At 35.1% G+C, this 27898-nt stretch overlaps 1 protein-coding gene across 1 annotated transcript in view; it reads left to right on the forward strand.

Moving 5' to 3' along the window:
* The first annotated feature begins 1526 nt into the window (after window positions 1–1526).
* LOC113231233 (MOXD1 homolog 1-like) overlaps window positions 1527–27898 on the forward strand; it is a 58633-nt gene continuing 32261 nt past the window's right edge. The window contains exons 1-2 of the mRNA XM_026465458.1: window positions 1527–1732; window positions 22244–22736. Coding sequence (XP_026321243.1) covers window positions 22290–22736 — 447 coding nt within the window. The 5' untranslated portion in view covers window positions 1527–1732; window positions 22244–22289. The remainder of the gene's footprint in view (window positions 1733–22243; window positions 22737–27898) is intronic.

Genomic DNA, 27898 nt, shown 5'->3' on the forward strand with positions numbered 1-27898 from the left:
GCAGACATTGCTGCTTGGCGGCAGGAAGAGGTAAGGTGGCACTACTTCCCTGGACGATTTCTTTTACATGAAGCTCTACTGCTGCTAAAAGTAGTAGTGATAGGAGTGATAACAAAGATCGAAAAAGACCAACAACATATTTTTATTTACACAAATTTTGGATAATTACATTGACTTACAAATAAGTCAATGGATAACTATTATGGTTGTCGTACTCCATTCTATCTCAGTAGGTACAACTGCCGTCTAGAGATGAAAAAAGGCAAGCAGCAAGTTCAAAATTCGGAGACAAATAAGTTTTAAAATGTTTCATGTTTGTTTAATAAAAAGAACAGTTAAAATATTTTTTGATATGAAGTAGTTTAATTATGTTAAATACATTATGTATGTTTTACGGACATATTTTAAACTGAAATTTTCATTGTATTTTAATTAGCCATTTTATTCGTTTATAAATAACTTAAACGTGATTCTTATAATAAAACCAAAGGCACGATTCTCTACATTACTAAATAAAACCTTTTAATACTTGTATTTTAACTTAACAAACATCAAAAATATGTCTTTTTATGATAGAAAAATCGGGTTATTGATGTCAATTGTGCCATACTGTATATCCAACGTTTAAAATTAAGTAAAAATTTAAAATTTTAAAATGAGATAAAATGTCTTTGTTGTCCTGATCCCGAATATGTACCTAAAAAACTCAATTTTTATAAAAATGTTAGTTGAGCGTTTTTTCGGCCTGAGGACAGAATAAGTAATAATTAGTAAGAAAACGTGAATTGAAAATCACAAATGAAACATCATTCTAAAAAAAATTTACCACGATATTCAAATAAGTACCTACCTATGTTACTTAATAGGAATTTGTGAAGTGTAATTGTTATCGAAAATGACAGGCATTTTTTACAACTTTCAAAGGCGTGGCAGGAGTCGAATGCCTAGTAATAAGAATTGGAGGGCTTAAGTATGAAAAGATTGATGAATGAATGTGAGTGAAGCAAGGAAGGTGCGTCATCATCATGCAAAGTACCTCCATGGAAATCCTAAAGCAAGAGTATAAATATACCATAAAAGTATATGTTTACAATAATCAACAATTTGTAACTTTCTTAACATATTTGTAGCTTTATTAAACAACACTTTAGTTTTATACATCTCGGCATTCTTATTAATGGTTGATATATTATTAGTCAGATTGGAACGTTTTTAGTAATAGGATTCATAAAAAATTCGAAAACTTGATTTTTGTTGTCCGAGTAGTACATCAATGCATTTTTGCAGCAGAGTGTAGCCACGTGGTGTATGTAAATTTTTATTAAATCACTTCATAAGTTACTTATTCGGCATAAATGTATTTCAGGTACGATCAAAAATTATAATAATTACTTACCAAAAAATTGATCGTCTACTATTCGTTACTGTTTAAAACCATCTGCTTTCCATTCATTCGAGAATTCCCTCCATTCAACGGTCGATTCTTTCGCCCCTTAAATTCATTCGTTCGTCAGTTTCTTGCCGGCCGGCGGGTGAGAGAGTAGTGTAGTGCGCATGCGTACGTAACCACGAACGAACTGTCAAATCTCGAACACACGTAAATAAAAACAAGTGAATGATTCTGTGCCCAAATTGTGTTTTCTTTTGTTTAAAAACTTTATACGAAAAAGTAAAAAAAATTGTGACTCTAATTTAGAGTATTTCGGTGATAAATTGTGCAACAAATTTGCGAGTGAGTATTGTTTTGTGTTTTTTTTTTGCATGCCTTGAAGCATCTGCAGCCGGCTGGCAGTGATTCGATCTTATCCAACAGGATTCTTTTTCTTTCTTCTCTTGTTAAGAACGGGATTTTGTTTGTTATATCTTCTCTTTGATTATAATGGCTTTGGTAGCATTCAAAGTTTACTTTTCGTCTCAAAATAACCTATTTCGCATCTATTGTTTGGCTTCTAATCTAGAAACCTGTGCCTGCGACTATTTTTGAAATTACTTCTTAACCGGTAATTCAATATCTTATATATTTATCATGCTATATGAAACGCCATTTCCTACATCTGATGTGGCGAAGCATAATGTATATTACCTAGTATTAAAAAAAATGAGTATCAGGGTAATTTAAGTTCTGGCAGTATGGCTAAGACGCCTTAGCCTGTCCCGAATAACGAAAATATTTTACTACCATCCTGTTTTATTTTATTACACAAATACTATGCAACAGAAAGTAATTATTTTGTGGGACAATGTATTATTACTACCTACAATAACTTGTTCATATCTTCTTTTTTTTACATTTTGCAAGAAGTAGGTACCCACTCACCAAATAACTGATTTGGTTTTTCAGTTCCTCAAAATAATATGAATCATTCAAACTAGATATTTAAGAAGCAGATGCTTCTACTTTGGCCTAATAAAAACCCTTCCATAATGGTTTTGATATTATTTTTAGAACAATTATTACAAAATATTGTGCAAGGGTCTTTTATTGAGTTAAAGAAGACATTTACTTGTACCTACAATGATAAATAAAATGAGTGTCTTCTTGGATTTCACTACCTAAGTTTTATAGAAATCACTGACTCAACTTCCTATTAATAGGTAATTGAGACTTTTGTTTACAAACATTACTTACTTACTATGTGCCAAGATTGGCAAGTGATAAAAAATAAGTTTCTTACTGAAAATATTAATTTAAAATTGGCTTTACTAATTACTTAATTAAAATGATTTTGTTTTAGAATAATATTTTGTTTTGGACTAAGTTATCTTTATTTTATTTTAAATTGTAATATTGTTCAAATTAAAATCTATCTTTACTTCATAGTATGCAATTACACCCAATAATATTACTCACTCATGAGGCAGATTCCCCTGAGAAGAATGAGGAGGAAACTCTAGAGCCTGCTCTTTGTAAATAAACTTTTCTACACATTTGTCCTTTACAATATTTAATTTCAAATACATATTTTTTTTATTCTAATATGAGTGTGCATTTGACCTCCATGTCACCTGATGGAAAGTGACGATGAGATCGACGATGGAGCATGCACACCTAGATAATGCCTATTCACTCTCGCCTTGAAAAGGTCCAAGTTATAACATTCAGGGAACAAGTCTGCAGGCAGGGAATTCCACCCCATAGCTGTTCGCCATATAATTGTGCAAGCGTAATACTCTTGGCACACTTGTCAATTGAATCCAAGGTGGCCAGTTCATATGTAGCAGAGCCACTCCAAAGATGGCAACAGTACTCCATACACAACCGGACTTGTGCTTGATACAGCTGAAGCAACTGTCCCGGTGTGAAGTGACGCCTCACTCTGGAAAGGATGCCAAGCTTCCTGGCGGCATTTTAGGTCATGGATTCAATGTAAGTTCAGATTGGACGACAGGTCCATTCCAAGTAGCTGGAGACAGTCGGCTATCGGTATGGATATATCACGAAAAGTCAGAGTCAACTCAAAGGGATTCGAGGGAGGGAGGGACTTCGTTTATTATATGTAAATATATAATATAATAAATATAAATTTGACAAGATTGACATCGCCCCAATCGGAGACTGCCTTGAGCGTCAAATCTAAACGGCTAATCATGGACTCTCGACAAGACTGGATTTCCTCTCCACTGACCCTTGCATTGGTCAATACCTATCCACAACTGTACTGTCATCACCATACGCAAATGTACTTGGAATTAACATATCATTGATATGCAGCAGAAAGAGAGTTGCAGACAGTACGGAACCCTGAGGAACTCTATCGCCGTATGTTCGGAAGAGTAGCCTTCTAAGACCACTCGAACATTCACTCAAGTAATCCGAGATCCAATTGTAAAGGTCAGTGGGAAGCCCATAAGAGGGAGGTTTGCTTAAAAGGCTTGCGCGCCAAACCCTGTCAAAGGCCTTAGAAATGTCTAAAGACTCTGCAATGGCTTCGGTATGCTCTTCTATAGTCTCGCTCCATAAGTGAGAGGCATACACAAGAAGATCCCATAACATGGAAGCTTGCTTAAAAGGCTTGCGTGTCAGACCCTGTCAAAAGCTTTAGAAATGTCCAAAGACACTGCAGTGGAGCGAGGCTATAGGCATATGTGACAGGCATACACAAGTAGATCCCCGGTAGATCGCCCTCGTCGGAATCCATACTGGCGATCACAGAGGAGGTCATTGTCTTCAAGGTATAACAGGAGACGGTTGTTGAGTACACGTTCCATTGTCTTGCAGAGTATGGAAGTGACTGAGATAGGTCTGTAGTTGACAGGGTCAGCTCTGCTTCCCTTTTTGGGCACGGGTTGCACATTTGCAAGCTTCCACGACCTGGGAACTACACCAGCCTCAAGTGAGAGGCGATACAGGCATATCATAGACAACAAGAGCTAAATGTGCATTGTGGATTTTTTGTAACATTGACAAAATGACAAATAAATTTCTTCTATATTATAACATGATTTATTAGCCCTTTAAAAGAACACAGAACAGAAGAACAGGTTAAAGCAAATCTATGTCTTCGATTTTTGCGATTGCTATGCTTTTTTCGGATCTAAATCGCGTATTTGATTTTTTCGAAAGTTGCTTGTTTGAAAAAACAAATAAACGCAAGTTAGTTGCGAAAAAAAATAGTTATTTTGTTGGTAAATTGGAAAATTAAATTTAAATAAATAAAAGTTAAATTTAAATAAGTAAATTGGAAGTGCTTCGTTTGTTTGCATGTAATCTGTAACATTGAAAAAGGCGGTTTTTAAATAATTACCAGGAAATGTCTTTAAATTTATTAATTTTATTTCATGTATTTTAATTATATTTCATAATTTAGTTCCACTCCAATCTTGACCAACTGCCGTAAAAAGTAATAGGCAAAATTTTCAGAATTAAATATTTTCGGTTTAACATTGCAGATATCTGGAGCTGTAGCTCGCGTTAAGTTTGTTATTTTAATGAGCTATATTCATATTAAAAAAAAGTTGATATTCGAAGGTTCCTAGAAAATAATTATGAAAAATAATGAAGAAATTAAATAGTTTCAAGTACCGCCATAAGCACCTTAGTAATTTCTGCCGTGAAGCGGTAATGTGAGCATTACTGCGTTCCAGTTTTGAAAGGTAAGAGTGCTGGTGAAACTACAGGCACATGGGACTTGTCAATTTATGTCTCAGGGTGACGGGCGCAGTGGCAGTGTTTCTTAGATCTTTGCGATTTAAAGCTCTGTGTGGCACTACAAACTGTTACGGACAGGCGTGTCGCTTACCACCTGGCCCACGACTTGTTCGTCCTGTCACAAGACATTTAAAAAAATAATATATACGCTTTTGAAAGCGAGGAACATCCGAAGGATATTACTCTATTACGATGGAAATGCAAAAAAAAATTCATAAAGAGAGATTCGATTTAATTGTATGTCATTTAGCAGAATAGCGTGAAAAAATAAATTAAAATTGAGGATATTGTATAATTACTGGCTTGTGAACAAAATTGTTTAAAAGCCAGGTAACAGGCATCATACTCGACGCGTCAAACAGATAAACTAAATAGTGACTTCCTCCAAGTTGTTGTGACCATGATGTTAACTGGTCTTTACTTTGACAGAAATGATTCATGTCATGTGAATTAGTATACTGTACCTTACAATGTGAGCGTACAAATTAACGACGTCAGCAATTTTCCAAAACTGAATTACCCTATACTTAAAGTGACTTGAAATCGGAATGAAAATAACAGTAATCTCATTACAGAGTACTAATAAAACCGACCTCTAAAGTTCGTGGAATTACATCTATTTGCCAAGTTTTATTGAAATCGGTTATCGAAAAGTGCGCGAAACTGGATGCATTCCCTAGTTTTCCACCCTTAGAGGTGGTGCATTTTCTTCAAATTTGAATGGGACAACTACTGAGGTACCTTCTTTCCAACAAAAAAGAATCATCAAAATCCGTTCACAAATGCTATTGTATATAGTTATCGCAAAAAAAAAGTACAGACGAATTGAGAACCTCCTCTTTTTTAAGTCGGTTAAAAACGTTAAATTTATCTTTATTCAGTTAATCAGTTATTCAGTCAAGTGATAAAAACTCTATTCACCAATAAAATTTACTTCTACATATTTTACTACTACTTGAATGTTTATAAAAATATGATGATTTCCGAAATACATTGCATTAAAGTGTAGCCACACTACTGTCACGTCATAGTGGCGTTGACTTAGCGTTTTGGCCTCGACCCTGCGCCTCTCAATGACATCGTATTTTGTGTACATATTTTTAGTGTTTGCTGTCATATGTACGTGGCTAAAAATGTGACTCATTATAGTATAGATATTATAATTTTTTTTTATTTACATTACGTTATCAGTACGTTATTAAAGAAAGAAAAATAAACAATTATTTATGCTGTCTTTAGTGACATTATGCCACAAGTTTTTAATATGTGTTTTCGATATTCATCCCGTAGTATGTACCACTCCTGGGGTTCTACTCCGCTCTTCCATCCGACATCCGTCCGAAACAATTATCTACTGTCAAATAATTAATACTCGACGAAATCAAAACATAATGTCAACCACAAACATATTATATCTAAAATGTCAACCGTGAAGCTTCGTTCGCATCATGCGTCTTTTATTTTGATCGATTATTACTTTTTTGACAGTAATTGTTTCGGACGAATGTCGGATGGAAAACGGGAGTCGACGCTCTGGTCACAGGTATTTTGAGAAGAGGGTTTATGTTGGCCATACTCCGCTGATACAATGCCGGTTCGGACATCACATGTTTTTCGAAAGGTCATAGCCTCCTTCAACACGCAGGTTAGCGAGTGACATCGCTAGTAGACATCACAAATGTACGTACGTAGGACTACGTACCGCCACCGGGATATGAACCGTCGACCTCTCTCTCGTACATACCAACGATCTAAAAAGTCATTGAAACTGTACCATTAGGTATCTTAGTTAATTTAGGATTTACCAAGTCTTTTCTATGACTCATTTCCCAGAACAGTTATAGATTACACGGAACCTACCTATACCTTTAAAACGGTTCTCATTGCTTGCTTACTTTATTGCAGGAATTTTGACGCATACTATGACTGCTTATTCTCTAGTTCCGTTCTTGATAAAAGTAATGTTCTATGGAACTAATTACTTTATGATTACCTACCCTAACAAATATTGAAGTAGAAGACGATGCTGAATAATTTCGCAAATTTTGTCACACAGCCACGTAATTTATGATTAACGATTGGTATTGGCGGGGTGTCAATCAAAGAGTGCTGTTTGGCAAATATTGGCGTTTGTCTACACATGTTTCGTTTGATTAGCTCGGTATAGGTTTTTAAACAACATTGAGAGTTAGAATTTTCAGAATCGAAATTTAAATTCAAAGAACCGGTAAAATAACGCATTAAAAGTTTAAAAACAGAACATTTTGTTTATTTTTAAACCAGCCCTAAACTTTCGGTCAGCTGCACGAGCTCAAGGGCTGCGTTTCCGTTTCCGTTGCTACAAAAACGGCTTTTTATGTTACGTATACGATCGATTTAAAATGGAAAAGTATAAAACGAAACCGGTTTGTGCTCTAATTAGACTTTACACTCGAAATACTCGATTAACTGAAGTAGGTAAAAACGAGATTTAGCATACACTTGCTAAGTGATACCATAAAGTTACTTTTAGAATTCATCCGTTTTAGTGAAAAAGAGTGTTCTCCATATTGTTTTAGTAACAACAGACACAGTAATCCCTTAACTGTGAATGTAATTATCTTATCTCTATAATATACTAATAACATGTGGTTAGAAAAGCGTGAAAGTAATTTGATTTTTCGTGAGGAAATTGCACCACTTCAGTGTTTGCATTTATGATGTCTATTGCAAGTCACGACCGTCTTTAAAGTGGTTTACTTAGAATATCGTACTTCAAACACGGATGCAGTAGTACGAGATCAAATAGACTCTTTTCCCAGACGCGTATTTCCAAACACGCCGTGGGAGAGACTGAGGTGCTAATGATAACAAGGACTATAGAAGAAACGGTTTGGAATTTACGACTTTTGTGGAATTTTGAAGTATTATGGAAAATAAACACCTACAATTACTACCAAACGGGAAGAGTACAGACAGTAATATTAAGAACAAGCAAGAACAAGATGTAAAGCAAGTAAATAGAGATGAATATGTTCTGATTACATTTGCAATCGAAAACAAGAGTGAGAATGAGGTCCGAAAGACGTGAAGAATAAATGCAATCATGTGATATTGTACATACAAATTTGTGCAATACTTCAGTAAAACATTTTACCGACAATAGTGGTTTACTGCTGCGTTCAATGTTGATAACATATCTCTTATGAAACCACGGTCAGGAGTGTCTTCAAAACTTGTGTTAGTTATACTTTTAAAGTATTAACTGCTAGGGTCGGGAAGGTAAAATTGCAAACAATCCCGTTTGGCTTCTATTACGTCTTGGCTTCCCTATGAAATTGCTAGTGAAAAAAAACCAGACGTCGACGTCAGACATTGAAGGGTCCGATCCCTTATCCAACATGGGTATTTTTATAATAGTTAGTTCGCATGCCGTAGAATATTCGCGAAGCTTTTGAGGAAATTAGGTATATTAAGTGATTAAGTGGTCGTTATTGGAGTTTCGCTAAAATGAATGCAGTATTTTCTCGATAAATCGCTTATTTTCTAGAAGCGGTTTTCATCAAACATTATGAATCTGACGGCTAATTACGCTTGCGATTTGAAAAACCCTCCGGGTAAAATATTAGCATTAGGTATTCTGGAAACTTCAGAAGGTATTGTAATGAAAAAAGTTTTAAGACTGCCGAACCATTACATGTATAGAACTCTTCAGCAATTTGCTCTACTTTACCAAAATACAAGTCTCAATTTTTTATCGCATTTAAATGACACTATACTGCAGAATCTGTCATATGCAGGGTTATTTTAAACTATAAACAACCTCGCAGCACTATATTATTAACATCATAAACAATAATAATTTTTATTCCATGACATAAAAGTTAGTATGTGTAAGTAGTATCAGAATGAGTACAATACATATTAAATTTACCAGAAATAAACTGAAGTATTTCTTGTACTATCTGACACTGTTTGGATCTGTATTTGGTAGCAAGGTAGTTAGTTTAAACGTTCTCCCCGACTGTCGCTGTCTACGCTCCTGCGTTTTACATAGGACTGTTATTTACGCTAGCGCTTTCTTTTTGCACAGAATTATCACCGTCGTTTAGAGCGATCTTTTTAGTTTGTTTTTATTTTTGTACGAAAGTAAAATGTTATGAATTATTAAAAGTCATGAAACAAAAGTTGTTGTTTATGATGTTCGTAATATATTCCTGCGAGGCTGTTAGTATTTTTCGAACAACCCTGTATACTACTGAATGTCACTTACATAAATTAACAAGCAATGAACTTATATTGGTGGGATGTGTATGAAGCATGAATCATCAGTTTATTTCATAACAGCTTCGAGACATGTCGTGGCCTGCCCCATCGTGTCAAGAACTTGACTGATCTTATCCCATTTGTTAGTTCGCTTTGGCCCATAGCGTTAATAAAACTGTATGGATTGAAGTAATTAGCGTAATTAAGCGTTGACATATGAGAGGAATATTAATGGTTATCCCAGGATACAAGCGTGTGAATATTAATTATAATTTTGGGGCTTGAGTATACTTAATCTTGAGAAAAAACCGTGAATATCTCAGAGAAATATTATATTAATAGACAATTGTGTGACAAATAATAAATATTTTTTTATACGTAATAAAGATAAATATTGATAAATATTCTCAAATTAATTACAATGAAAACGACCCGTTGAAACTGATCAAATAGGAAGTCAATCATTGTAAACAACAAAACCACAAACCTGACATCGAACGGAGGTAAATTAGTCCCAATTATTACTAGACACTCATGAATCAGAAACCACATTACTAAAAACTTAAAGAGCAACCTGTTAATAACCAACTTCCTTTGAAAAAGATTAAAACATGCACGAGAGAATAAATTGGTCGACTAATTTGGAACGAGAACATAATGAAACAAGTTTCGGTGTTTTTGTTACGTGAGCTTTTAGAAGTTTTGTTATGTTGTTCTTGTTTATCTTGATCAAATTTGTTTGTTACGTGTTATCTTCTTTTCTAGAACACTGCAATTGGTGGGTACTTTCGATACCTAAGGTGATCTGTTCAACTACGCACACTATACAATAAAATAGTATGCTTAAGTACACCTGTAGGACCAACAGGTGTTAGTTTACTTGGCGCCGTTTCATAATTAGACAATATAGTTAAAACTTAACGGAGCTAAGCCTAGTAACTTGTTTGTTCCCCTCCCTGTGACATGCAATTAGCCAAACAAACATCTGTATGTTCTATCTTAAGACATAAAGTATAGATTACTTGCTTCATAATGACCCCTTGTGGTACAGCGGATATCCTCCACATATGCCAGAGGAAGTATGGTAAAAAGAAGTCAAGTTTTATGTAGAATGCTACCGTTTACCGGTTTTTTGCCCAAGGGAATTGCTCGCGTGCCGAAAATTACTGAAAAAGGCATTATAGAAGTACATAATAATGGATCACGTTTAAAGCTAAGTGACGCTCCCGGTTTAGATCTAAATATTAAGATACCATATGGGAGTATCTTTTCTTAAATGTAAAACATATCACAATTCAATAAATATTCTCGGCGTCAAATATTCTCCTTTGGTTTTAAAGGTAACTAGTTTCCTTGAAAGAAGAATAACTCTACATCGATGCTTCAACAACAGTAGGTACCTACTTAAGAACATCAAAATCAATACATTAAAACCGAACTGATTATTAGAAGCGTACATTCCGCTTTTAATGCATGTATAGTTTCTTTTTTCAATAACTACCTCGGGAGCTTTGCCTTCTGGCAGGTTAACCGTCGGTCAAATCATGGTCAAATCACTGTTGATGATGAATGATTGCGGAGATTTCATTTAATGATGGACCCGGGCGGCGGCTCCCAACTGACAAGTTAAAACGACTGCTTGAAACCATTCCACGTTATTTTTTGCTCTTCTGTACCATTTAATGAAATGTATAATCTTTCTTTGTACATCACAATATTTTATTTTGAATCGTCGCGTCGAACAAACATAATGCGAAATATAAATTATTCACGAATCTTGCAATACACATCAATAATGATTTGCTTAACGGCCCGTGCCACCAAAAAAAAAAAACTATTAATTTTAGTGTCTTTGACCTGCATAAACCTTTTTGTCTTGGTTGACTTATCAGAACACATTAATTAGGATTCCATTAAAGTTGTCGTTTTATCTAAAATAGATTAAGACGCTGGCTTTGAGCCAGCTAAGGATCATAATTTGAGATTGAATTAAAAATAAATTTATGATTTTTGGACATTTCAATAACAATGAAAACTTTTAGAATTTATGTTGTTGAAATTATTCGATGAAATATGTATAAACTCTTACCTTGAAGTTAAATATCATGAGAGTATTGTGAAGGTTTAATATGTTATATAAAATATTCATATCATGGCTACTGACTTTGAAAGAAAAGGTAAAAAAGTAAAAAAAAGGTAAAAAAGTGAAAAAAGGTAAAAAAAGTTAAGTTTGTTATAATTATTAATACAAAGATCGAACACTCAGAAAAAACACACAGAAAAAATTCCTTCGATCCGGTCGGATTCGAACCGACGTCTTCTTGCATACCGTGCCAGACGCTATACCAACTAAGCCACGGAACGAACCAACGGACCTCACGAATTTTTCTATGTACTACGTTTGTAATATGGATTATTTGGAAAAACTAAATTTTGAACCGCAACCTATATAAATGGGATCCACTCTCGTGGACCTCATTTACATCTTATCCATCCCTTATTTTTTCGTTGACATGGTCCTCTTCTGCCCTCTCACCAAAACGAACGTAATTGACATTTTAGCGAAATTGAGTTAATCTGTCACGTCACGTCACGTAATGAAATATAATAATAAATTTTATTTACCATCATATCTTGTTTAGTTTCAGTTTTATTGCTTGGTTGTTAAGCAAAATCGACATTTTTAGGTGACAAAAAAACTTTAAGTTGATTTAGTCGACCCCTGAAAGTCGGTGTAGACCACTTTGGCAATCCTCGATGTAAAATTGTAATACACAACGCATGCTGTACTAACACCAAAAAGTTATTGTGAATTCAGTTCGCTCCTCAAACTCACAGTTTATATGCAAATAAAGTTGTACGACGGATGCGGAATACAGAAGGGGTAATAATCTCGATTTGAAAGATATACATATGCAAGAGGTAGAATAACGAGCCATTGCTTGGTCTTTTAAAAACATCTTAGTTCAATGTTTGTGAATAAACTACCAGCTTATGACGTGTAAACAAATCTATTTTGTATCAATTGGTAAATGACGACAACAATGAAAGTGTTTCTAGTTATTATTTTTGGAATAAAATAAAACCCACATATAAAATAACACGTTGTATACCGCCATGGCTCAATGTCAACGCCAACGCTTTAGCCAAGATTTCATTGTTCTGTCAGATCTTAATTTCCAATGGTACCGAACATCTGACAACTATGTGGACAAAGCCGAAAAGTAAAATTCGAATTTTAAACGACATTCCGTGCTTCGTAACGCTATCTATCGTGGGCGCATGAATGGCGCGCATGAGTTTATTGACTGATCTGTCGCTGAACTGGTTATGATGTAATGTTGCGGCTAAGTGAATGACACGACGATTACGTGCTGACTCCTTAATGCTTACCTAATGGCCCCGACGTATTGACTTATCCGTTATTTTGTATAGCCTCATTTGTTCGCAATTATAATGATATCCCATTTCATTAAAACCGCCTTTGATTTGTGACTTGGTGTAAGTATAATAATAATATAATGCGTGCTGCAAGTATTATGGGAGCGCATAATAGCTACAATCCTGGATTCGGACAAATATACCTAAATAAATGAAATCAAGAGAATTGTTCCTTCAAAAAGTCCTCCAAATTCGAAATTCAAAAAAGGCATTGTATTGGTCTCCATTCACCCGTTCTCTTCAAAAACCGGCAACACTACTGACAGGTGTGTTCCCGTCGTGCCCCTTTTTTTTCAACGTCCGTTCCTGTACCGACGTTCCCAGAACAGTCTCAACCACCATGTCCTTGTCAGTTGGATTTTTTATCTTGCGGCTTGAACACTAAAGTTGCAAATGCATTGTGAGATTTAAAAAAAGTTACGAGAGTTACAATGAATGGATCATTTCCCTTACAATATGTTCCAACGGTTAAAGTTTTGGTCAGTGGAAATGCAACTTTGACGAGTCAGTTTTATGTCTCAATTTTAATTTTAGCAAATGAGGTATAGTGTATATGTAGTATGATTGTATTAGGTTGCTTTTAATTTATTTTGGCCTTCACGAAATCAGAGTCTGAGCTGGGCTGTTATGGGAGATTTGGAAGTTTAACATTATGTACGTGTTATATTGTATTGTATAATGAGGTATTGTAGTTGTAATATATTGAAAATCTTATTTAGGCTGGGAACTCGACTGAACGAAACATTTGCATCTTATTAATCTTATGTATACAATCTAGACTACCGTAGTGATTAACACATCAAAGAGTGAAAGAACAAAGAAAGCAGTTCGACAAGATATTGAGTAGGTACGTTTCTATAAAATCTCGTCTTTTTTCTGCGCTATATATCTAGCAATACCAGTTTCCACGCTTCTCACGCTTTAATTGTACGTTTTGCCGATTGATTGTCATGTGAAGTCTATTCTATTATAGCTTTTCTAGTTTATGATAGAAAAGGTTCATAGGTCTTCGTCTATTGAAACAAGGAACTTCAAACTTCTTCGAATCAATTTAACATGATAATTGAGTTTGACTGCCTCTGATACGGGTATATCAAAGGTGACTTTAATTAAATGCATTGTAATTCATTACCATCACGCATTTAATTTTATAACTAACGTAAAAGAAAATTCAACATCGTTACGGAATGAGATAGAAGAGCGATCGACCGAGATATTTGCCTTAAGCGAACAAAAAAGAAGGATGCCGATATAAAATGTATCTCAGATGAGTTCACCGAGACGAGCCATAGTATTACAAAATAAAACTGAATCGAGTGAGAATAAATATCCTGCTATGACACGTGTGGGCGTGTACACTTTTATAATAATATGCATATTTCCCATAGCTATACGGCTAAGGATTTCTTGTGGATCTCAACGATTATCAAAATCTAGTACTAGAATTTTGATAATTGTATATTTATTAATCGATTTATAAAGGCATCTAAAAACGAAGGCGTTTAAAGAGCAATTCAAATGGAAGGCTACAATTCAAATATTGCTCAACGATAAAACAGCAATATAAATAATTAAATATTCTACCTTTGAAGGTTTTATAGTCGCTCTCAAGGGAAGACCCAAATGGAAGCTGTCTGGATAAGAATTTTAGATTAGGCAAATAAGAATATTTGCTGCAATCTGAAATGTAGTCTGTTCCATCAGACGATTCCCTTTAGACTGAAACAAATACCCACGATTGTTTGGAATTTTACTTTATTTGCATTTTATTGCTTATTTTAAACGTTTGGCTGTTTAAGTCTTATATACTAGCATTTTGAAAATTTATATTTTCATGATATAAACAATTTTCATTATTTACAAATATGTATGGTCAGTAGTAGTAAACAGCTTACTATATGAATTTCAATAAAACTTTATTATAAATTGTTATTATAGAGGCTTCGTAGAGAGATTTAGAGGTGAGGAGGAAAGATATCGACTAAAGAGACTTGGAATCTTGTGTATGTCCGGTCTCATCGGATCCATAAAACCTGATTTTCGTATGGTACTCTAACCGATTTACAATACGTAATAAGCCGTATCGACAAACAAGGCCGTTTTTGAAGGGTGGCGTGCTCTGAATAGAGTTAATTATACCACAGTATTACGGAATCTTCGTGACGGTCGTTAACGGTGCCGAGGAGAAAGAGGGATTAGAAGAAATGCAGCAGGTGCTATTGACGAAGAGCGTGACGTTTCTTAAGCATGGACTTTTAATGGAATAGTCGATGTTCTTATTGGCAAAAACAAACGTAAATATTTAGTAGAGTTAGCGTTAATTCATTTCGCTATCCTTTCATCTCCTCCGTTAATTAAACTCAAAGTGCTGGGACGCTTATCGAATAATAAAATTCTTTTTCACAAACGGTAACGCGAAACAGTTTTGTTCTACTTGCCAACGAAAGAATGTCCAACTCACGTTGTCGCTAGTTTCCTTTAACAACGTGAATATAGTGTCAACACTAGCAAAAAAAAGCGTCCCAAGACGGCCCCATTCATATTTAAAGTTCCTGTTATGGAGAAAGCTTACCCAGATAAAAGTGTTGTAGCGTTTTTGTCTGTTCCAGTTGGCTCATGCGCAGTGGCCGGCGGAATGTTCACGGTCCGCGGCGTCTTTCGTAACAGTCTTCTTGAGCACTGCGAATGTTTTTGTGTGGATACGGAGTAATGGATTTGTGTCGGCGTCGACGTGCTGATTGCTCGAATTTGAGAGATGCGCTAAATTGATCTGGTATCTAATGTTCGATAGGCATGCTTTTGTGTGCCAATAGTCCAGTATTGTGCTCCAATTGCTTCTGCGTTTACACGCTGATTTCATGAATGTAAGAAAATTGGCGTTAACAGTATTCTGATACGACTTAAATTTTACTTTGAGAATGTCTGATTGCCTTACCAAGGCAAGAAAGAAAGTGTGCCTAAACCAATTCCCGTTTAGATTTAACATCGGAGCGATCGTGAGTGAGTAAGAGAATAACCATGAACAATCACGTAAAACAAAAAACAACACGCGACTTGTGTATGAGAAAAGTAATCTCTGAACTTTTCTTTCCCAAATCCAAAACATTTAAGAACTATCTCCGCTGGGACTTTCATTCAACAAAAGGTGAAACCAATCGATGTCGTGCATCTAAAAGAACGAATTCGCGAGAATCGAAGCTGCTGGAATGTCAGATCGTGATGGCATCAGACACAGGTGCACGGACAATGCTTGAAGCTGCGACCGTATACTATATACGAATTCATTCGTTTCGATTCGGAAATTACATATTCTTTTTATTTCACAATTAATTCCATTCGAAATTCAGCTTTCGATATAGAGACAAAAGGTTGAGTTGGAAGATCTTTTCACTCGTGCCGAGATCAAAATGTGCATACGGTTGCCTTTGTGATTTTCGAATTAAGAATATCCTTTTGATCGGTCGTTTATCGATGACTCATTGAATGTCATTTAGCTTCGTGTTTTAATTAAGAAGCGTGCGTACTGTTTGTTTATTATTTCTTTGTTCTTAAAGATTATTTTTTATTCTATGACGTACTATATGAGTAGGGGAAACAATATATTTATTTGGTTATGGTTTATATTTTGATTAATTTCAAATAATTTTGTAACTTTAAATATAGATCAGATTTTATTTATTTTAATTTCACAATTCATCATTTTTTAAACTGAACTGAGCTGGTAGGTAAATAAAGTACTTTCTTAATTGAATCTGAATTTGCCTTCCTCAAATCCCACAAAATACAACCCTTCTCTATCAAAGTAATCTGAATAATTTACTCTATTGTCATTCCATTGTTCCCGACAATTCTCACAGCATTCTCTATTAGCCCGTCTATAATTACGGTCCTCCTAAGCTCAAAAGCAAATTCTCACTCTCTACATAGTTATAATACGTAAGTTGTAGGTGTCAGCTCGAGGTGTTGTCTCGGTTATCAGTATAGTTCATCCCATTATGTGTGGATCTTGTACAAAATTCTGTCGACAACGAACGGAATCGTGAATGTACATCACACACACATCATACACACGCTTCATTTTGTGTTAAAAACAATGAATTGTCTAGAATCAATTCGATTAGTCTTTAAAGACAGAATTTGCTATTGTTCTCAGAATTCTACGTAGTTTATACCTGTTCCACTGGCCATTATAAATTTGCGAACGATTGCAATTAAGCGGTTTTGCAGTAGAGATTAAAATTTAGTTTCGTTTAACGGCTGCGTGAGAATAGAACATTTAAAAATGATAGCAGATAACTAGAAACATTTCACACTTTGAAATGACGTATAATGAAAAAGAAATATACCGGTTAGAAGGGATGTTCACTTCAAATGAGTGGGTCCGATTGGAAGGGAATGCTCACTTCATAAGAGCAGGTCAGAATGATGAATCGATTAATTTCAAGTACAGAGCAGTCGCTTGGAGAGCGCATCATCTCGAATAAAGCAGAATAATATTTTGTGGCAAGAAAATTTGAGCTCTGTAATCATCAAAGCCGAGGCAATGTAAAATAGTTTTCTTAGAAATAGTTATTCTAAGCTTTCATAAATTTACATCAACATTCTCTAACATATTGAGTACCTTTGACTTCAACCGCTTTTTCTAATAAAAAACAAAGGATTATTTTGTTAACGTGCCAAGTTTTTTATTTAATGCATATCAAATATTCTTTCGGATTCTTCGTATTCATTTGACAAATACGAACTGAGTTGCTGCATATTAATGTTAGTATTATCTGGGTATTACTTATGTACTTTTTGTAAGATGTTCTTTATTGGTACTACCTACGATATGTGGAAACTAAAAATTCCGACCACACGCATGCTATGTTTATGAATATTAAATTGCATATGTTCAATTCCTTCGCAATTTCATAAATGTTTCTTTAAAGTTCTTTTTAAATTCGCTTGCTAATAGTGCTTCGACCTACCGCAAATCGAATCGTTGACGTCCATCGGTCTAGGTTTTATGCAATTTATGGAAAATATTTAAAGTAAGACAGAATTTACTTTGTTTATTTATTTACTGCAATTAATAACTTTTTATGTTGTTCAGCATACCTGTGATATAAATGCAGAGGGCACTTATTTCGTTTTTACAAAAACATTGAATTTTATCACACAAATCCAACAGTAAATAAAATTATAAGTAGTATTGTATTCTACACATACAAGATATAAAGTGCAATTGTACAGTTTCGCATAATTGCAACTCCGTACACGTAAGCGCTCATTGCAAAAACGTATCCGTAATTAATCTTCCCGTTCACTGTTGCAAATTGAATGCAATAGCCATGGACTGTTAGGTAGGAAGTAAATTTAATGTTTTTCGAGTTGATATATTGTTGAGGGGAACTTAGCGGGAAAGAGAAGGCAGAGGGCAGACCGAGAATATCATTAAGTGACCAAATAAAAGACCAATTCAAAGTGAGAAAGCTGTAAGTACAGAACAATAAATACAGTAGAAGATGTTAGAAGTGCTCAGTGGGGGTAACACTTGTGCCAACAGTATGCGAAATGCCGCATACTTAAGCTCAGTCTGCCGTTTTCTCTTTGTACGTTATCTTCTTCTTGAGGTGCTATCTCCTACCTAAGATCGGCTATCATTAGGGCTATCTGTATTTTAGACACAGCTGCACGGAACAAAGATCTTGTGCTCACGTTGAACCATGTCCGGAGATTCCGGAGAAGCCACGTAGTATGCCTTTTACCGGGTGGTCACTTTCCCTGTATCTTTCCTTGTATAATTAGTCGGAGTAGGTTGTGTTTATCGTTACGCATTATATGATTAAAGTACTGTAGTTTGCGTTTTGACAGTAATCAAGACCTCTAATTTCTTATTCATCATCTGCAATACTCTTTCATTGGACACCTATCCGTCCACGATATTTTTAAAATTTTCGGTAGACCCACATTTCAAAGGTTTCTAAGCAGTTGTTTATATTTTGAGTTAATGTCCAGGACTCTACGCCATACAGAAAAACCGAAAACACGTAACAAGGTGCCAAACGCACCCTGGTAGAGATCTTCAATCGATAGATTGCAGAGTAGATGACTCAACTTTAGAAATGCGTTACATGCTTGTTTTATCCGACATTTGATCTCCACGCCAAGACACATTGGTCTTTTGCGATTGTACGTTATGTTCTTGTTAATTATCGTGTGCAAAACCTCGAAAATCGTGTAAAGTTGCCTTACCTACTTTGGAGTAGAAAAATGATAACCGCACCTGTAATTATTATCCATGGCGGTATTTCATATCGTCGTTAAGTCTTATTTTATTTTAATAAATTTTCCATTTTCTGTTTATCGTAATCGATTTTTTGGTACAAGAAACGAAAGTAAACTTATTCCGCTGCAATATGGTTGACTTTTCGGAGAACGTTAATAGGCGTAAATCGTTCGTCGTATTTCAGCTTTTGCCGCTAGATGGTAGCACAATGAATAAATTTAAATATAAAATCATAATGTGTCAACTTACAAATTTTAACGATTTGCCAACTGGTTAAAGTTTAAATTATATTAACAGGCCAGAATTTGTAACTTTTTATATTAGAAGCTACGAGCACTCATTATCAAAATTTCGTAGTGTTTACCCTTTATTTGATAGTGTGAGTTTAGGCCACAGCGTTTCTGATAGTTGTCCAGGTTTAAGGCCCTTCCATTGTTTTTTTTTCTTCCGTGGCTATAAGGAGGTCGAGGCTATGATCGTGAGTGATAAAGGAAGCTACTGAGTCATCTTCCTATGAGAATCGTCCTAAAAACGCGTTTCACACAAACGAAGTTTGTTGCTATTTTGTGTATTAAATAATTAAACGGAATTTCGAATTCAGGTTATAGAAACTAATAATTTTAATCTTATTTTTTTGTGAGAGAAAACATTTTAATTTATGTCTACAAATCTGCCATACTACCTATTTTAATAAACCATCATGAAATGATGATGGCTATGACCTTACTTGTTATTCTTGTTTAAGTAATTATTGTTATGTAAAATTATAACGATTAAAATGAAGAAAATTTTGATACTTCATGGCTGAACACGGCACTTGACTTGCGGTTTCAAAAAAGTACTCGTAAAATCAGCCATAATCTTTTGATCACTTGCTACGACGCGGTGGTGCCTAAGACTTGCAAATAAGTAGGTACTGGACGCCACTAAACACCAGCCAGTACGTAAGTTTAACACTTAAATAACGAGGAACCAGAGTCCATAACTTCGCTTATTAGAAAACAACGACTTCAATTTTTTGCGGCAATGTCGCACATCCTTCTGAGATTGTGGTTAACCTTTTTTTTTCTTTTTGGTCCAATGGTCAGTTAAGTGCTATGAGGTAGTAGTGATTTCTCAAAAATCTTTATAGAATTCAAAGCTAATTTGATTGAGGAAACCACAACATCGTTGTAATTATATGTGCAGAAAATATTAATTAAAACAAAATCTGACCTGTGTAAAGTAGGACGGAGCACTTTTGGAGCTAATTTAGAATGCAATACGAGTACATACATATACATATCATACGTAGTGCCTTTCACGTTCGGAACAAAATACCTACAGTTTTGCAGTTTCGAAAGGTTTTAAAGACAGTTTAAAAGTACAACAATAAAAATATTACGCTTCGATTGTTTTACAGTGAGTACTATCGCGGTTTTGACTTCCTCACAATAATTGGACGATTATTTGTTACCTTGTTTTGCTCGGGGACACCAATTGGCTGTTGGTGTTCTTTCCATTCGCTCGGGAAGGCAGTGAACTCGCTGAAAAAATGGGATAGTTTTTCTGTGTAATATCTTGGTATTCTTTACAAGGCCTGCTTAAAATCAATGATTTTATTACGGATTGTCTTTAAAAATGTATGCTGAGATTAACTCACAGTTATCCTATTATCTGCAAAGTAGTTACCACGAGTCACGCCAACAAAGACGGGTTGAAGCCGATTAATAAGGATATCATATTAAAAGTGATATGCAATTAAGACAAAGGTATTTTGAAATAACTTTATTTAGGAGAGGAAACGCTTCTAAGCGACAACCGCGTCATGCATAACACAAACCACGTTAAAGCCGTAAAGGTCTGAAAAGAAACGACTCTTTTCTTATGCGGCTGAGATTCGTACTCCTCAGTGTCCTTTTAAATTTTAATTTTAAAAGAAAAAGGCGAAAGAGTATTCGTATGATTTATTCAGATATTCGCTCGCAAATACGCGATCCACGACGCCTCCGGGCACAGATGGCGCATCCGATTTTTTGCCCAAATCGAAATTCTCACACGTACCCTACCTATGTTTTTTTAAATACTTTTTCTGCATCAAAATTTTTGTCTTATGTGGGAATTGCGCTACATTTCCGATTGTCTGGTTGCCTAATAGTAGCGTCTATAGAGGTAATATAATTTACGTTTAGTAAATTTCGCTACGGATTTTAAAGTAAAAAATATGGAAGGTAATTTTAATTTGCATATTATGTATTCGTACATCTTGTAGTCACGGGGCGTGAATCTGTTTCCAATTGCATATTCAATAATTCAAAATGTTATTTTGTTTTTAAAAACTAAACTATTCAGTGAATATTTCGTTGGTTTTCACAAAATTAAACGCGTTTCTCTAAAAGGATCATTTCGCAATAGTTTTTTGTGAGGTTCATGAAACAAAGAATTTCCAAGAAAGAAAATCGTCACTATGTCTGTGACTGCTACTTTACCATGATTGTCAGTGACACCTAATTCCATGAATAAAGTTATAAAAACGTTTTAAAAGCCCGTTGACACGCCCGAACTATAAACATCAAAGAGTGACCAAAGTGAGTGTTATCAATTAAATCGTAACCCCTCCTATTTGTTTTAGCTAACTATCGTAATAATTTTATGACTTTGATGTCATACAAAATTTTAGACGCATTTGACATAGCTCAATATCAGAAATTAAATAAGTTTAGTAGTCTCAAAGGCTTATATTTGTCATGTCGCATGTCAAGCAGAACTTTTCTGAATTCGTTACAATTTTTCTGTAATATTGGTATCCAGGGCAATGTGTGTCACACTTTACAGTGTAATATCCAAATCTTTGAAAGTTGTTCCACGAATACGTTTGCTTTTTATTACGGCTTCGTGTTAAATATTTGTATTAAATTTTTAGACGAAATTAATTAAACGGTAATGTAAAAACTAGTTCACTACAAAGCTAAGAACTTGCGGAAACAACACCTGTTTTTTCAACCACGTGATTCAAATTCAATAAGTCGTTTTTCCAGAAGCAAAAAAATTCCTTTTCTTTATTTCTATTTGTATGCATGCCGAGGTACAATAACCATTTCAAGTAACGTGTTGTTAACATTGTTTCTTGTATAACATTGTTTTTTTTATTGTTACAGATGTATAAAAAGTAATGAGGCAGAAGCACTGAGTACAGGCGAGAAAATGCATTTACAAACAGTTTTAACGCTAGGCGCCATACTAATATGTGATGCAAAACTACCAAGAAAACAATACTTCCATCAACCAAATGAATTATCACCAAATCCCTCACAAAACTCACAAGCTTTACGTCCATTACAAGTAGAATCTAAAAATGAAAAGACTAGTCGAATAGTCAATCAGTACAAAAGAAATCGACGAGAAATACTGTCTTCAGTGTTCGATTCAGAATCTTACGAATCGAGCTTAACATGGGCGCATTCGGAAAGATTAGACGTAAATGGTGATGTAGTTCTTCGATGGGTGAATTCAGATACTAGTATAACATTTAGACTAGAAGCAAGAACGCGAGGTTATGTTGGGATAGGATTTAATTCTGCGCGGAATATGAGAGGTGCAGATTTGGTTGTCGCTTGGGTGGACGACAGGAATGGCAACGCTCGAGTTTTGGTGAGTAACAGAGATATTTTTCCCAATTGTCGGTTTTTTGTTCAAAGATGCCATTGTACCCGACTCCGGCGGTGATGGTCTAAGTTGACTAATTTCTCTACTGCTAATCCACTGCCATAAAACAAATTGTAAATCTTTAATGTTTATTTGTTTGTCCGACTTGCAATAACCCCGTATATTTTAATCAGCTACCATATTTTATTTCTTTGCAAAACACTACGTTTTGCTTCTAGATAGAATATCGTTCTGAATCTACATTTTATTAGCTTATAACATGAACTTGTTCACGTGCAATTGTGAATCGATACGACTATCAAATACTATTTGAATTATCTTTGAGCATGTAATGAAAATGAAATAATAAAAAAGGATGAGTGTTTTAATGAAAATTATTAAAGCAATCTCTTACTTTGCGACAGAGCAATTACACTTACTCTAAATTGTTTTGTCTTTGTTAAGAATAGTTCGTCTACGTACTTGCATTGAACAATAATAATTCTGAGATATATTTTTAAATATGAAATTGTTTAAACAACTTTGATCTCTCTGGCCTTTATGTACAATAATATCTAACATAAACCACTCATGTAGTCCATTTGCGGAACGATGAGATATACGACCTGAAACAGGTTCGAGTTTTAAGTGCTCTTGTTAGAATAGGTTTTTATTTTTTCCGTGGTTAGAAGACAATGGTCTGCGGTTTTCGTAACGTCAACGTCCCACCAACCCAACCGTGACGCTGACACCATCGTTGTCTCTCCGCTCTAAACTGAGATAATGCACGTCATTAGCCGTTTTGCTACATTACGCTCGCTCTGTTTGTTACTGTTTCTTCTTTTTCTACAATCAAAATCAATCTAACTTTTTCTGTTTTTCCATTGTTTTATTTCGCGTTTGACTTCTTTATGGCTCGTGTCTCGTGTTTAATAAAGTGTTAGTTGCCAAGAGATTAGGGAGTCCGTAAATATCTTGGTAAGACAATGTTTTAAGATTTATATCTCGTTGTATATATAATTAGCATTTGAAACGCTTTGTTTAGGTACTTGTTTATAACACATTATTGTGGCTCTGACTTTTTTTTCTTGCGTTTTCCTGCTCTTATTTTTAGCCAACCACAGAAGTTTACAGCCGACTAAGTTGTAAAACCAACAACTTGAGGAAGTTTTCCAAATCGCTAACGGAGTAATGTTTGCACACTGATCCACGTCCCCTAGTTAAATTTATTCCAGATGTTAGATTGTTGGAGGCTGTCTTTGTCGTCTAATGAAACTTTGTGTAGGTACATTTGCTTTGTTTGCAACTTCCGTTTACAATATCACAATTGACAAAATATATTCAGTAGTTTTGAATTTCAAGTTGTTACCTTGTTATCTTCTAGTATGTTTGTGAATAAAATTAATTTCATTAAATTAATGTGATTGATGCAAATAATAATGAAAAAATCTTTCATATTGCAAATAAGTCTGTTTAAGAAACTTTATAAATAATTTCCATAACTAAGTATTTTATGGTTTATCGAGATTGAGTTAGTTGCGATACCTATTTGTATTTTATGTAATTTCCGTACTTCCAGAACAAAGTTCCAAACATAAACCACGTTTTCCTCAGACATACGTGAATAACAATTGGACGAAGGTCTGAAAAGTTTTAATGGGATGCATACATGATAAGCCGCGTATTCCATTGCACGTTGTTCCTTTATAAAGAACGTTTCCAGACTTGGTAAGAAAGTATTTTGATCTCAGATCATTGTTATGTTGCAAGCGATGAATAGATAGGACATCCATTTGTAATCTGTTTTTAATTTAACACGTTCGGTTAACACGAGTACTTTTATTGTTGTATCTGATAACAAATATTAGAATAAAGTATACCACGTGTTTTAATAGTATAGACGCGTGTTAAAAACCATAATAAAAGACATGCAGTAGGACACCTATTTATAAATATCCAAGAGTCTGAGAAATCACACTTATAAGGACTCTTTTCATCGCGTCTGCCTTTAAAAAGGGTTTCAGAGACAAATGGCATTATAGATCCTTTTAAAGTCGTACAAGTTTAATCCTTTGCCTAACATAACAAATGGCCAAGCTATACGGAATCCCTTAAATACAATTGTCTAGAGAAATGATTGCTCCGGTTTTAATATTGCACCTTTACTTAAATAAGAGCAGAGCTCTCCGCCGAAGGAGCTGAGCAAATAAATTAACGTCAAGAGTTAATTTTTGGGGCATGAACTCGCAATAAGGACGAGGAATGTGCAAATGATAATAAAGTCTCAAGCGACTTTCATTTATCAACTTCCATGATCGCTTTTACAAAGCATTCTTCCTGTCAGAGCGGAAACTTTGTGAAGCAATTATGTACATTCTCAACATAATTCGGTAGATAATAACCCTGAAAACACATACAAATTACCTAATACTAATTATATTAACTCACTGTTTCAACGGCAGCCAAATAAAGAAATAAACACTCACAGCCGTCAACAAACCAAATAAGTTATTGCAGGCATTTGTATTCTATCTAGCAAAACCGTGAAGGATCGCAGATTTGGGAATATCCAACCAAATCAATTTTGTACGCGACTGTCTGTGGGCCCTACTGTCACACGCTGTTCCAAGTACAGTCACGTACAGTGACTCACCGAGTTACATATGTAAATACACAAATTCGCGTTTATATTGGAAATTTATGTAGTTTATTCACTTTATTGGCGGGTTTGATGAAATTTGTTAATGTTTGTATGATATGTAAGGAAGTTTTCATTATTGCTACCTGCCTGCTCTGGGTATGAAATAAGTGTTATATTTTGCTCTTAAACTTTTATCATCTCTGTCAATTGGCTTATAAATACAGGTGTTTATTTAAGAAATATTTCCTTAGTTTCTAAACCTCGACACAGAATCGCAAGCCACCAAAAAGCACGCTTTTTTCGCTATTATTTAATTGATATACATCTGTTTCCGATCGGCTCAAGCCGATTTCGCTTTAATAACTGTGGTGTCTCACTAACTTATATCACGTTCTTGATATTTCTAATAAGTATCTTTTACATTTCAAAGTCTATTGTTCTTACTAGTGTACTATTGATTCCACTCACTCAGTATGTGAAATGCGTCAACCAATAATCCTATGTACTGAGCGACAAATTATTGCCATTTGGGTGCGTCCTTCATTTGCAATTCTAGTGGAAGATTTGAACATGTGAATAGGCTTATTAGTGTGATGAGGTCATGCCAAATAATGTATGCCGTAAACTTGTTTAATTTTAATGTTCTATAACTTTTCTGAGTTCGTTAGCCGGGACAATGGCATGGAGAATTCATTTACAAATGAGTCATTCTTCATATTCTGTCTCGTAAAGCTGCGAAATACGAGACGATGTAATAAAAAAAACATGCTAACTACACAATTGCTGTTTAATACACCCGGACAACAAGTGTAAACGATATAACACATGCGACAATTGTCTACTCAATTTTTGAGAATACAATGCAACAAAACCCTGTTAAGTTTACACAAACCCTTCTTTTATTCATTATAATTGAAAACCCTTGTCGAGACTTGCAACGCCGCTGGAGACTCATTTTCCATAAGTACTTACATTTATCTTTTAGCTCGAATAGCGTCCTTGATCATAAATCCATTATTCTCACAATCGCAAAGCTCATTGATATCTTTAATGACGCGATCACAAAAACACATTATATAGATATTCCACACCGCATTATAAACACTTCGGCGTATTCAAATTTGATTAAAAGCAGGAAGTGGAGCTAATCGATAATAGTTCGTTTTGTTCTTTATCGATTCTATGATCGATTTAATATCCTCTTGCCTTCGGCCGTAATCTACGTGCCATCGTTCCAATCTACTCTCCTAATGGCTTCCAAATTCCTATGCTGCCATTTGTCAGAAAAAAAATTTTCTTTACAGCCTCTGCTTTTAAGGTAATGTGTGTAGTTTTTTACGAGCTCCATGTCCTTGAAAGTTGTTTTAGAGGGTAAACGTCTTGTGAATGCGAATTGGAAAAGTTAAACTACCTAACATGTTTCCCGTAACAGTTCAAGACGGGAGAGGAAAATATATACCAATTGTTTGCCACTGGAATGTTTTATATATACATTTTAAGGTTTGTATAAAATAAATTATATATAAAATAAACTGCCTCTGTGGCCAAACGGTTACCATGCCGGACTGCCACGCAGAGGTCCCAGGTTCGATTCCCGGGCCGGGAGAAATTGTTGTATGGCTCACAATTATTTCTCTCGTGAGTTTGGGTGTAATTTGTGGTTGTCTACGTGTGTGTCCATGGCACCCGCAACACAGGGTTTTCCTAGTGCGGGGCTATGTTGAGTGTGTGCGTTATTTAAAAAAATAATAATTTTACTAGCAGTAGAGTTCATTGTGAAAGAGTTAGTCTGGGGAAGTACTGCCATTTCACGTATTTCTGCCGCCAATCCTTTTTTTTTGATGTTACAAAGTGACGGGATGAACAAGTCCATAGCAATGCAGTGCAGGAGCTACAAATCGCAAAGGCCAGAGGGACACTGCCACTACGCCTATCACCCAGAACCATAAGTTCACAAGTCTCATGTGCTTTTAATTTCACCAGCACCCTTATATCATTCAAAACCGGAAGACAGTGATGTTCACATTACTGCTTGGCGGTAGAAATAGGTAAGCATTATGCGTTCCGTTTTTGAAGAGTAAGGAAACTACAGGCACATGGGACTTATCAACAATATGTCTCAGCATAACGAGCGTAGTGTCAGTACTCCTCAGATCTTTTTATTTAAAGCACGAAGTGACACAGCAACTTATTCATCCCATCATGATATTCATAAAAAAATTAGGCAATATGATCCAAATTAGTAATAAATAAGATCTTTGAACTAGAGAAAGTCGTAAGTCTTATTACCTGCAATCCAAGTTAATTATTGCTGCTCTATTAATCAGAACCTAAACACGAACACCTCGATTGCACGCTTTAGCTACCTTATATACATACATGGTTACAAAGTTTTGGGAATTTGCTGCATACGTGCTTTGAAATTGGTGTAATTCTCACGTTTCATTAAAGTCGTCGGGATTGACGGACATGTCATGAACCCTTCACGGTACCCAAATCACGTTCCATTCGGTCGACTTCTTAAAAT

The sequence above is a fragment of the Hyposmocoma kahamanoa genome, unplaced genomic scaffold (genome assembly GCF_003589595.1).
Source record: "Hyposmocoma kahamanoa isolate Upper Pololo Valley unplaced genomic scaffold, ASM358959v1 65, whole genome shotgun sequence".
NCBI classification, from domain to species: Eukaryota; Metazoa; Arthropoda; class Insecta; order Lepidoptera; family Cosmopterigidae; genus Hyposmocoma; species Hyposmocoma kahamanoa.